The sequence below is a fragment of the Acomys russatus genome, chromosome X, assembly GCF_903995435.1.
Source record: "Acomys russatus chromosome X, mAcoRus1.1, whole genome shotgun sequence".
NCBI lineage: Eukaryota > Metazoa > Chordata > Mammalia > Rodentia > Muridae > Acomys > Acomys russatus.
The window spans coordinates 89,886,237-89,899,325 of record NC_067169.1 but is presented as its reverse complement, the minus strand read 5'-3'; the positions used below and the strand labels follow the sequence as shown (position 1 = coordinate 89,899,325).

The following is a 13,089-nucleotide window of genomic DNA, read 5'->3' as shown; positions in this document are numbered from 1 at the left end:
CCGTGGCCTCTGCTTCAGTTCCCGTCTTGACTTCTCCAACATACTAGTAGGAGAGTATTTATATTAGACCAAAGCCACATGAATATGATCATACATCTGCTCAGGGTGTGTGCAGATTAACAGGGGAGTGAAATGCAGAGCCAGCCTGAGGCAGGTGTGTCTATTGAGTTATAGTAGGATAAATAGGATTAACATGGATTGGGTCACTGTGTCCTGTAATGTTGTACAAAGAAACAGGAACGCTCCCAAATTTTTACAGATGCAAACTTAAGAAAAGCCAAAGGTGCTTTGTCTGTCTGTCTGTCTTTCTTTCTTTCTTTCTTTCTTTTTTCCTTTCTTTTTTGGTTTTTTTGAGTCAGAGTTTCTCTGTGTAGCCTTGACTGTCCTGGACTCCCTTTGTAGACCAGGCTGGCCTCGAACTCACAGTGATCTGCCCGCCTCTGCCTCCCGAGTGCTGGGATTAAGGGCATGTGCCACCACGCCTGGCTTTTACAATATACTTTTTCATGTAATGATACAGACTTCTAGTATGGGGAGGGGTTCACAAAAGGGAAAAACAAAGGTGGGGTCATTTTAGTTAATGAGTAGACCCAAGATATAGGGAAGACTAAAAAGGATTTGTTGCAAGATGATTTTTTGTCCCTTTCAAGATTCATTTTCAAGCTGGGGCCTTTCAGTTTTCTTTAGTCCATTATCAGAAGCAAAGCAATGAGATAGAAAGGTATAAGCTAGTGTGGAAAATGATGTACAGCCGCACATTCTAAAGTGAAAACAGTTGTGTCCAGATGATGCTAAAAGGAGACTTCAGGTGCTTAGTTTTTCACTGTAAATCTATGGAACTTTTGTACATTAAAAATTTTTTTTTCTGCTGAAGAATTCAAAGTATGTTATGGCTCTGTTTAAAAGTAAGGAAAAAACATTAGTGAGAACTTTTTGTTTTGCTTGTTTATTTTTGAGACAGGGTTTCTCTGTATAACCCTGACTGTCCTGGAACTAGCTCTATAGACCAACTGGACTTAAAATGCAGAGATCTGCCTGCCTCTGTCTGATGAGTGCTGGATTAAAGGCATATGCCACCACTGCCTGATTAATGAGAACATGTTTTTAAAGGTAACTGGCCTTGAACTCTGGGCTTACATAGTTCTGTCTCAGCTTCCCAAGTAGTGTAGGACTGTTAGAGGTGGGTCACTCCTCCTTGTGTGAATTTTCTTCAAGTTCTTGTTATTATGGTAATCACAAACATTCAAGGCAAGTTGAAATTAGCTGATAGGCACAGAATAAATTGTCATAATTTTGTATGTCTTGAGAACTTGTTCAGTTCTTTGATTCTTCTGGAAAGTTGTTTGTTATGTATTACCTCGGAGCATTCCCATCAATAACGGTGTGCTCAGAATGAAAATAGTATTATCCTAATTGTCACTCTCTCAATTCACTCATGCTCATCTGTTCATTTCCCCCTCTTCTTGACTTACTTTTGAGTCATTGAAAACTTATTAGCACAAAGTAAATACCAGGCAAGAAGGAACTGAGTCCAAATCAGCTCTTGCCTGAGAGCCAGTGGATTGAGTCAAGTTATAGTTATTGGCTACAGTGAACTTTGGGTTACAGAGTTCATTAGAATTTTCTTACCCCTCTGGAGAATATATGGACTATTTGCATAATATCTGAGTTGGCAGTAAAGAAAATATTTTTAAGCAAGCATGACCCCCTCAGAGCATGCATACAGTCCTTTCTTTAGAGTAAAATCTTTTTGAGTTTTTCAGACTAGTTCTCAAAATAAATAGCAAGTCGTCTTGGGAAGGGGAAGTAATTTTGCCTTAAAAATTTTCTGTGTTAAAGTTCTAAAATTGGGGAGGGAATAGGAAAGGAGAGATAGAGGATTATTTACCATCATTCATTATTTTCCCTTTCTGTTCAGTTCTAAGTACTTTGAAACCCCATTTTGTTGATCCTTAGAGTTGCAAGTCAGTCCTTAATTGAAGCTGGAAACTAAAAATCGGTTCTGAAGACTGTTCGCTCTCCTGACCTCCTGGGTGGCCCTTTTGGCTTGGAAAGCTTGGACAGAAGACTGGCCTCTTTGTGTTATGCAGCTGGATATCCCCAGGAACCACAAAAGCTTCTGGCTTTGGAGTTCTCACGACTCTCTGCTAGGTTCCGTGGAGGATATTGAGATGAATTAGATATGGGTCCCTTGACAATATCTTACTTTTTTTTTTTTTTGTAATTTGATTCTTCCCCACTTGAATCTGCCAGCTCCTTTCCCCAAAGTAAAAGATCCAAGGTGTTAATCCCTGCTTGTTGAAGACAAATGCTAAATTGGAAGCGACAGTCTAGAAACGCAAAACTCCTTATCCAATTACAATCTAAGAGAAACCAGTCAGCTTTGCCCTGCATCTTCAGGGTAAGAAGGAAAAGCCTTACTGTGGTGCACGCCTTTAATCCCAGCACTCAGGAGACAGAGTCAGGTGCATCTCTGTGAGTTTCAGGCCAGCCTGGTCTATGGAGCAAGTTCCAGGATAGCCAGGGCTGCACACAGAGAAACCCTGTTTCGAAAAACAAGTGAACAAAAAATCAAAACAACAGAAAAAGATAACAAGTCTTAGTCAAGGTTTCTATTGTTGTGATGAAACATCATGAATGAAAAGCAAGTTGGGGAGGAAAGGGTTTATTTGGCTTATACTTCCAGATCACAGCCATTCATTGGAGGAAGTCAGGACAGGAACTCAAGCAGGGCAGGAACCTAGAGGCAGGAGCTGATGCAGAGGCCATGGAGGGATGCTGCCTATCAGCTTGATCCCATGGCTTGCCCAGCCTGCTTTCTTATAGACCCCAGGACTACCAGCCTAGGGGTGGCACCACCCACCTTGGCTGGACCCTCCCCCATTGATTACTAGTTGGAAAATTGCCACATAGAGGCATTTCCTCAACTGAGGCTCCTTCCTCTCTGATGATTCTAGCTTGTGTCAAGTTGACACACAAAACCAGGCAGTATGCCATGTTTCCAAGTCTTAGAGTGAAGGACTATTAAGTATCTTGAGTTTAGAGCACACAGGCTTATGGGTACACATTGTGGTTAAGAGCAATGACCTACTCTATAAATAGGAGGCATTCCATCTATCTGCCTAAACCTTACTTTTCTCCTATGTAAAATGAACATTAAAAAAAGAGGAAAGCCTTATAGGATTTTTGACAGAATTAAAATAAGAGGTGTATAGTGCTTAACAGTGTGCGTGATGGTGCTGAGTCTATGAAGCAAAGTACAAGGCATAGTTTCCCTCCCCAACCAGGTATTTAAGATTCTGCTGAGAAAACTAAACCATAGCATAGTTGAGTGTATAAGTGCATGCCACAATCAATGGTAAACATACTATGAGTTAGAGAAGAGGCAGGTTAGGCTGTCTCTGTCTGGAGTTGGCTCAGTAGGTAAAAGCATTTGCCACACAACCATGAGCACTTGGGTTGGAATCCCTAGCACACACATAAAAGCTAGGCAGGCATGGTGGTGCACACCTTTAGTTCTAGTACTTGGGGAGGCAGAGGCAGGTGAATCTCTGTGAATTTGAGGCCAGCCTGGTCTACAAAGTGAATCCAGGGTAGCCAAGGATACATAGAGGAAACCTGTCTCGAAAGCTAGGCAGACATAATGACCTCTCTGTAATCTCAGCCTTCTCAGGAGGTTGAGACCAGGGATCTCAGGGCTAGGGGTGGGGGGCTAGCAATCCAGACTAGCTGAATTGGTTCAATAAATAAAGTGGAGGATAATCAAGAAAGATACCTGGTATCAACTTGGGGCCTCTTCATGCATGTGCGCTTGCACTGCACTGCCACACATGTGTGTCCACACATGTGAACAGGCATAGACACATGAACATACACACATAAGAATAACAAATTAAGAGACTCTGATATTCTGGATTTGGGTATTTTTTCTTTTTGGTGTGTGTGTGTGTGTGTGTGTGTGTGTGTGTGTGTGTGTGTGTGTGTGTGTGTGTGTTGCTAAGCACTTCTTGTGTGATCCAGTGTGGCCTCAAACTTGTAACATTCTTGCCTCAGCCTCCTGAGGGCCACCACCCTTGGCTTTCTTCTAGAGATTATGAACAAAAGTAGACATTTAGAAGTGATCCTAGATTGCATATTCTCATGTAATGAAAGCTGTTGATCAAAATAAATGGTACTAGGTGGGTTCCCATGTTTTTGTGTGTAAAGTGGTTTGTGCCAGCACTTTGCCAGACGCAGTACTGGCCATTGAAAGGTATGGTAGAGCTGCAGGAGCCAAGTGTAGCTTTAAGACAGCTTCTAGGATCAAGTCAGATAGATGTCTCTGGCTTATCACCTTCTCCAGTAGGTTAGGGGCTTCTAAGGGGCACAGACTAGTTCTTTTTATGTCCATATCACCAGGGACTAGCAGGGACCTGGCCCTTAGTAGGGACCCAATAAATATGCCACACACTGAACCTGCTTTGTTTTCTCTCCTGCCCTCCTGCCGGAAACTGCATGCCCCCAGTGGCCATTTTGAGTGCAGAGGGTTATTTTAAGATATTCTCTAGAGACAACACTAGAAACAGCTATTGAGTAGCTAAAGGGAAGGGAAAGCAGAATGACAAAGGAGAGCTCAGAAAGTGCCATGTGAAGGGGTGGAGGAACAAAGGGAGAGGGAAACTCACCTCTTCTTGAGCATGGTTCTTTCTTGACACTGTCGTCTTCCGTAAGAGAATGTTCAGCAGTGCTACTACCTTATGCCTGTGTTCCTAGCACTTGGGAGGGTTACCATGAGTTTGGGGCTGGCCTGGGATACCTAGTAGGTTCGGGGCCAGCCTGGACTACAGCGGAGGCCCCCCATTCTCTCGAAAACAACAACCAAAGGACAAAACCAAAGAGTCTAGATGCCACCGAAACTAGTCTTGTGTCAAAATCACAACCATGAAATGTTGGACAAAATCATGGTCTTGAGCCAGTTGATGCCATGTTTTTTCTTGCACTGAAACCTGATGTGGAGGATGGGTTGGGTGGTGGTGGTGGAGGGAGGTTAGGAATTGGCTACATGCCTCCCTCCCTGCTAAGCTCTCCGCTCTCCCTCCCTGTCTGATTAAGAAGGGATTCTATGTAGCCAGTGCTCACTTTAGACTTGCAGAAGACACATTCTCTGCATTCTTTATGAGAACTGGTTTCTAAAATAGAAGATTTACTGGTAAACTCATGACCTTTAGTGCAATACCTAAGCAGAAGTAAGGCTGGTTGATTTTGTGGTGTTTGCAGAGAAATATGAGGTCATTGTGCTTTAAATTTTATTATTGTTTATTGTCATTGTTGTATATACGTGGTGTGTGTGTGTGTGTGTGTGTGTGTGTGTGTGTGTGTGTGTGTGTGTGTATTGTGCCCATGTGCCACGGTATGCATGTGGAAGTCACAAAACAGCTCTGGAGAGTAGATTTCAGTTTCAGTTCTCTCCTTCCTCCTCAAATGGGTTCTCACATCAGGCTTGTGTGGCAAGTGCTTCCCTTGCTGAGCCATCTCTCTGGCCCCTTTATTGTGTCTGAAATTAATGCATTCGTGCTTATATTTCTAATGCTAATTTGTACAGACTTACTAGCCAAGTGTGCTTTCAGAGACATTCCGTGATCGCGCCATCAACACCAGTGGTTGTACTGTCTACTATAATTCATGCATGCATGTAGGCATTTACATATTTTAGGATTACAGACGTGGTATTTTGCACATGTGTAGTTGTAGGAGTTACACACTGAAGGCCATTGAAAGTTCCACTCACGCAGCTTAAATAATCTTGAAGCAACGTACTACATCTCAAACCGTAGTTCCAAAGTGAACATTACCTTAAAAAACAAAAAACAAAAAACAAAAAAAACCCAAAAAAATGGAATTAGGTAAATGGTGATTTATTCTCCTTTACAGGAGTCTCAGAAAGCTTTTCCTTAAATAAATGCATCTCAATGGAGATGTTTCGAACGACAATTGAACCCAGGGTCTCATATAATCTAGGCAAGCCCCTCTCTCACTGAGCTACATCTTCAGTCTCAATGGACCTCTTTGATTTGAGGATTGGATACAGATCTGTCCAGTTTGTGAAATACTGACAAGAAAAGGAAAAGGATCAGGAGTAAGACAATGTGGTTTGGGGCTGTGGTGCCGCTCAGTTCTAGAGCACTTCCTGCCATGAACAAGGTCCCATTTCCAACTTGGCAAAAAGAGAAAGACTCTGAGCTTGAGTGGTGGGAATGGTGATTCGGCTGCTATGGACAGATGAGCCTCTGAGCCTCTCCCCTCATGTACAAGGTTCAAATGCTACTAGATCATGTGTGGACTTGGTGGCCCTTTTGTAAGATCAGTGGGATGCAGATGAAAGTGCTTTCTTAAGGTGGTTTCACAGTGATCTTTAAATGATCATATTAAAAAAAAAATCTACTACGATCACTACCAGCAAGTTATTTCAAGGGAGTGGTAGGGCTCAGGGAACGAGAACTTTGAAAGACAGATCAATTTGTTTTTCCCTCGTGAAAACTGAGTAGGTTCCAGATTTAGGTTGCCAGTTTTCTTGTCACTCCTTAGGAAGGCAAGACTGAAACATTTGCTCACTTCACTCCAGCTTGCATAAATGCCTTTGCCTATTGTTCAACACTGTTACAGAGCTGCACAGGAGCACGCCTCAGGGCCTTGCTATTACTTGAAATTGGGAAAATCTTATTTATTGTAATGCAGGGCTCTGGGGTTATAAAAAAATGTCTTTTTGGCCAATTATTACAAAAGCTAAAAGAACAAATCATAAATCACAAACATGAAAGAAAACTCCACTGTTTTTCTTTCTTCTTTCTTTTCTTTTTTTCTTTCTTGAGACAGGGTCTCTCGATTTAGTCCTGACTGGCCTCAAAATCATCAAGATCCACCTGCTTCTGCCTCCCAAGCATTGAGATTAAGGGTGTGCTGAGCTTTTATTTTTTTAAATATTTAATTTAAAATATTTTATTGAATATTCACACATGCATGTAATGTGTTTTGATCCAACCCGCCCCGCCCCCATCCATGGAAAAATCTGTAAATGTAGTAAGAGCTTTCTTGTTTGGTAACCATAGAAGGAAGGCTAATGAGAGAATGATTAAAACAAAGAAAAGAACAAAGCATCCTCAATAAAGGCTGCAGCCTAGATTCTTGGGAAGAACCACTATTAAATTGTGATAATTCCATAAGTCCAACCTTTTTCTTGCCTCTGATGACTTCATCCCATTGGAAGAGAAATGTATGTTTTCGCCCACCCCCCCCCCCCCTTTTTCCACAGGTCCAGATCTTCTGCTAGAGCAGTGGTTCTCACTCACCCTACCTAATGCTGCGGCCCTTTATTAGCGCTCCTCATGGTGTGTTGACCTCCAACCAGAACACTATTTTTGTTGCTACTTTGTAATTGTAATTTCACTACTGTCAGGAATTGTAATATAAATATCTGATATGCAGAATATCTGATAATGCAACCCACAAATTGAGAACCACTGGGATAGGGGTAAGCATTGTGGTACCCAGAATATTTACTCTAGTTTTTCTAATATCCTGTTAGTTGTGCCAGAGGAAATAGAAATAAAGACTCAGAACATTAGGTTGAATTAGTCTGAAATGAAAAGTAAAACCGTTTAAAAAACTGTAGCATGCATATATGACCTTTGAAATGTGGGGAAACTGTTGATTTCATTTTCAGAAGGCATATAGTTTACCTCTAAGCACATTATTCATTTTTGACATAGGCTTTTTATATTAATATGACATGAGAAAATCAAAAGAAGAGTTCTTTTTGTCATTTTGCTAAGGTACTCATTATGTGTGAAAAGTTAGTGGATGCTAATTCAACAGGTCACACATTAAATCTGATGACTATTTCTAATATACCTTATTTTTTTAACTTTGTGTTATTGAAAATTGAACCCTGGGGCCTTTAGCTTAGTAGGAAGTGCTCTACCATTGAGATCGAAACCCTTTTTTCAACTTTTTTTATTGAGACAGGATCTCAGTATATAGCACTGACTGACCTAGAATTCACTATATAGACCAGGCTGGCTTCAAACTTAGAGTTTTGCAAGCTTCTCCCTTCTGAGTGCTGGAATTAAAGGTGTGCATCACCACACCTAGCTCATTTTTAAACATTTAGCAGACACACAAAACCATGGAAATTGTACATACTAATGGGGGCCATGTCATATGTATATATTATGCAATCTTTAAATCCTGTTAAACATATTTACCTCTTCAAACGTCATTTTTTTGTGGTGAAGATTTAATATGTCTTTAAATTTTTTAGATTTATTTTATTTACTTATTTTTTTTGTGTATGCATTCCTGGTGCCTGAGGAAATGGTCAGCCTCTATGTAAGTACAGGGTTTCTGCAATAACAAGTACCATTAACCACCAGCTCTCCAGCTCCAGTTTAATACATCTTAAATCTTTATTCAGTTTCCATCAATCCAATTTAAATACTTTCATTGCAAAGAAACATCGTTATTAGAAAGTATTAACATACAATGTTCAAACATTTAAATGTAGTTGTTTAAAATAGCATGTCAAGACATGGTTTTTAACCAAGTCTGAATATCTCAAAGTTGATCCCATAATGAATGCTTGGATGCCTACCATTCGCAGTGAAGAAATCAAAGCTTTCCACTGGCTCAGATGCTAGCAGTTCACAATGATTCTCGCTGGGAGGGAAAAGCGGGACGGGGAGGGGGGCGTTGTCCTTTCTCCCTTTATTTCTCACAAAGATGAAGCTTGATTCACAGGCCTGGGTTTTCTATTGTGGGAGGCTCCCGGCCTATGAATAGTCAGAGAAGTAAAAATAGATCATGGTATGTTCAGTGAAAGAAAATGATAGGCAGGTAGGTAGGGGCATAATCCAAGTTCAAGACCTTGCACATTAATATCTTTGTGTGCATTTCTGAGTCGGGGAAAGACTGTGTGAGAGCAAAAGAATAAGTCTTTTACAGGCACAGACCTGGGTTGACTTTTGACTCTGAAGAAAAGCAGATTATTTAACCTGAGTAAAGTCCAGGACCTCCTCAACTGTAGGATGGGGGAATTGATTATACCTATTTCAGAGGTTGCTAGAAGCATTACATTGGAAAATGTACAGAAAGCACTTCGAACGCACTTACTTTGTAGAAAGAGCTCAGAAACTATTGGCAATTGATGGCTGCTGAGCATTGTAGAGTCGGTTCCCTTCGGGGACATAGGCCCTGAGAAGCCACCCCATGCTCTAGAAGATGGTCCCACCCTCATGTACACAGAGGCAGCACTAAATAGACTCAGTGGAATTTTAAACAAGAAGTTGAAAGAGAAAACGGAGGAGGTAGGAGAACAATTGGAAAGGAGAGAATGGGTGTGGACCTCATGAAAACACATTATGTGCCTGGATGAGTACTAAATACAGTATTTTAAAAGAGCCCTTTTGGTGTTGTTGTTATTATTACTACTACTGCTACTACTACTACTATTATTATTCCTCTTTCTACGTCATATTATTATGATTTCTCATCTTTACTGACCCTCTTGTAACGTGAGCCTCTGGCTGGGGCCCTAGTATCAGTGGTCAGCTCACTTAGCCATTCAACCAGCGTCCATGGAGTTTGCCTCCTGGAACCCCACCTTCTCATGCCTCTTCAGGAGGACTAAGCACTTCTATGACTCATGCTTGCCATAGACAGGGCACATGAATGTTCATGTTTTCTCCTGTTTAGGTGCCCAGCAAATAGCACATGTTCACTAAATGACTCGCAGGCTTTAAACATTCCATTTTGGTTTGATTTAAAATTCAGGGTGTTTTTTTTTTTTTTTTGGAAGGCATATAGATATATAGAAAATGGTACTGTTTTCTTTAGAATTCTTATGTACAGCGAGGAGGAGTTTGTTTATGCATATGCTTGGTGTTCACATGTATTTGCTATGTGTGTGTGTACATTTATGGAGGTTTCTCTTATTATTTATGTATTTATGTATTCACTTTAATAAATCCTGGTTGTATCCCCATCCCCCCTCACTTCCCAGTCTCATCCTCCCTCCCTCTTCCCTTCCCCCTTCCCTATTTCTCAGAAAAGAGGAGTCCTCACTACCCACCCACCCCAGCTCATCAAGTCACATCTGGACTGAGCGTGTCCTCTTGCCCTGTGGCCTGGCAAGGCAGTCCTGCTAGGGGGAAGTGATCAAATAGCAGGCAAGAAAGTCCATGTTAGAGACAGCCCCGCTCCCTTGAATAGAGGACCCACATGAAGCCTGAGCTGCCCATTGGCTACATCTGTATAAAGAACCTGTCTAGTCCATGCATGGTCCTTAGCTGGTGCTTCAGACTCCACAGGCCCCTCTGGGCCCTGGTTAGTTGGCTCTATTGGTCTTCTTGTGGAGCTCCTGTCATGTCTCAGTCCTTCTCTCCCCCCCTGCCCCCGCTCTTCCACTAGGCTCCCTATGCTTCACCCATGTTTGCCTGTGAATCTCAATATCTGTTTTGAGGTTCTGCTGGATGGAGCCTCTCAGAGACAAGTCTACTAGACTCCTGTCTGCAAGCGTAGCAGAGTATCATTAATAGTGTCAGGGGTTGCCTTTCTCCCATGGGGTGGGTCTCAGGTTTGGGCAGGCACTGGTTGGACATTCCCTCAATCTCTGCTCTATCTGCTCTATCTTTATCCCTGCACATCTTGTAGGCAGGGTAAATTTTGGGTCAAAGTTTTTGTGGGTGGATTGGTGTTCCTCTCTGTCCTCTAGGAGTCCTGTCTGGTTTAGAGGAGGGCCTCTTCAGTCTCCATAACCCCTGCTATCAGGAGTCTCTGCTAGAGTCCCTCTTATATCGCCCCAGGAGTCTACCCTGACTTAGGTCTCCAGCTTGTCACAGAGATGCCCCTGTCCACAGTTTCTCTTTTTTCTACAGGCCTTTCTCCCCTCCCATCTCCTGCTCTCCCCAGGTCTGATGTCCACCCTTATATTTTTCTGGGCTCCCTCTCCTACCTTGCTCCCTCTCTTCAACTGCTACCTCTGTCTATTCTATTTCCCCTTCTGAAGGTTTCTCTCATTAAAGTAGCTTTATGTACTACTAGTATCAATAGTCTCCCCCCTCCTTTTTTTCCCAGATAGGGTATCTCTGTGTAGCCCTGCCTGTACAGAAACTTACTCCGTAGAGCCACTCTATAGTTCTGGCCTTGAACTCACAGCATGTGCTGGGATTAAAGGTGTGTGCCACCACCACCTAGTCACAACCCCCCCTCTTTTGTGAAATAGTGTACCTTTGCTACACAAAAAGGAATTTCCCTCTTCTGAAAGTCTGACAGTGACTTTTTTTTTTTTTGGTCTCTTACAAAGGAAAAGGCCAAGGTTGTTGAACCCCTGGACTATGAGAATGTTATCACCCAACGGAAAACGCAGATTTACAGCGACCCCCTCAGAGATCTGCTTATGTTTCCCATGGAAGACATATCTGTGAGTTCACAAGCACCTTTTAAAAGAATAAGTACTTTATTTTCCAAGCCAGTTCTTAGGGCAAGAATGTGGTTTGTTTTCTAGATCTCAGTGATTGGTCGTCAGCGCAGAACAGTGCAGTCTACTGTACCAGAAGATGCTGAAAAGAGGGCCCAGAGCTTATTTGTCAAAGAGGTAAGGCTTAGTGGCCAGCCAAAGAATATATGGATCATTTTTCTTTTCTTTTTATTATTTCTGTGTGTATATGCCTGAATGAGTTTATGTGTACAGGTGGCCACAGGGCCCAGAAAAGGCCATTGGATCCCATGACACTAGAGTTATAGAGAGTTGTAAACCACCTGTCATACGCTTTTGGTATTTAAAAAAAAACAGTTATACATGTATGAAATTCAAGTTTAGTTTATCAACTATTGAAAGAACCTTTTACTTTATTATAAATGGGAGATAAAAGTACTAGACTTAATTAACCCCCTTAACAAGTCTGTATGGTGTGAGGGTAAAGCTTAAACATTTATAAGTAGTTCATGGGGTTCATTCGTTGTTTATTTGTATTTCTCTTTTGAATTTGAATATTTCTTCATGGATTTGAAGTCAGAGTTTTCAGAAGGATGTATGAATTAGGGTTTGTTGTCAGGTGGGCTAGGTCGGTGGTTCTCAGCCTTCCTAACGCTGTGACCTTTTACTACAGTTCCTCATGTAGTGGTGACCCCCAACCATACAATTATTTTCATTGCTACTTCATAACTGTAATTTTGCTCCTGTCATGAATCATAATGTAAATATCTGTGTTTTCTGATGGTCTCAGGTGACCCCCATGAGAGGGTCATTCATCCTCCCCCCAAAGGGGTCACGACCTACAAGTTGAGAACCACTGGGGTATAAACTCACATTTGATCCCCCAAGCAAGATCCCTATACCAACACTTCTCAACTCATTTTACAAAGTCTGATGGTATTTCGCCAGACTTTGGTTGGTTGGTTGTTTGAGACAGGGACTTGTTATGCAGCCTAGGCTGGCTTTACATTTAAGATCCTCCTTTCTCAACTCTGGCTGCTGGGGATTATAGGTGTGTGCCACCACGGACAGCTCTATCAGTCTATAAAGAAATATTCCTTTGTATTCTTTTCCTATGTTTGAAGTGGACGATTCCTATTTTCTTACAGTGTATTAAGACCTACAGCACTGATTGGCATGTGCTGAACTATAAGTATGAAGACTTCTCTGGAGACTTTCGTATGTTGCCTTGGTAAGTTCAGAGACCAAGGGAAACAGGAGAGTTATCATTATCATCATCATTGTTACTATTTGGCTTTTTAGAAAACCCTTGTGAAACCCCCGTTGTAATTTCTAATAAGTCAAACTTCAAGTAACAGCATGTTTAGCTCATGCACTATTTTGACTAGTTGAGTATGTTTTTACTGTGCTTATGGACACCCTTCCCACTGTGTGTGAGTTCAATTGCTTTGGTGCATCCATATTGACAATAGAATAATCTTTAGTTCATTCCAGAAAATATAGAGAACCTTTTTCCAGTGGTGTCAGTGAAGAAGTTAGAAGCTATTTAAATCAGTTTGACACCTGCTGATATCCTTTGGGTGGGTGGGGGAGAATCCCAGTGAAGCTGAAGGAATGTCCGG

The 13,089-nt window shown here is 41.8% G+C and overlaps 1 protein-coding gene across 1 annotated transcript in view; it reads left to right on the top strand.

The window, feature by feature from the left end:
• The window catches only part of Dock11 (dedicator of cytokinesis 11), a 188,596-nt gene that overhangs the window by 43,041 nt on the left and 132,466 nt on the right, over positions 1 to 13,089 (top strand). Inside the window, exons 2-4 of the mRNA XM_051141591.1 lie at positions 11,336 to 11,452; positions 11,537 to 11,626; positions 12,616 to 12,698. Of these exons, the coding sequence (XP_050997548.1) occupies positions 11,336 to 11,452; positions 11,537 to 11,626; positions 12,616 to 12,698 (290 nt within the window). The remainder of the gene's footprint in view (positions 1 to 11,335; positions 11,453 to 11,536; positions 11,627 to 12,615; positions 12,699 to 13,089) is intronic.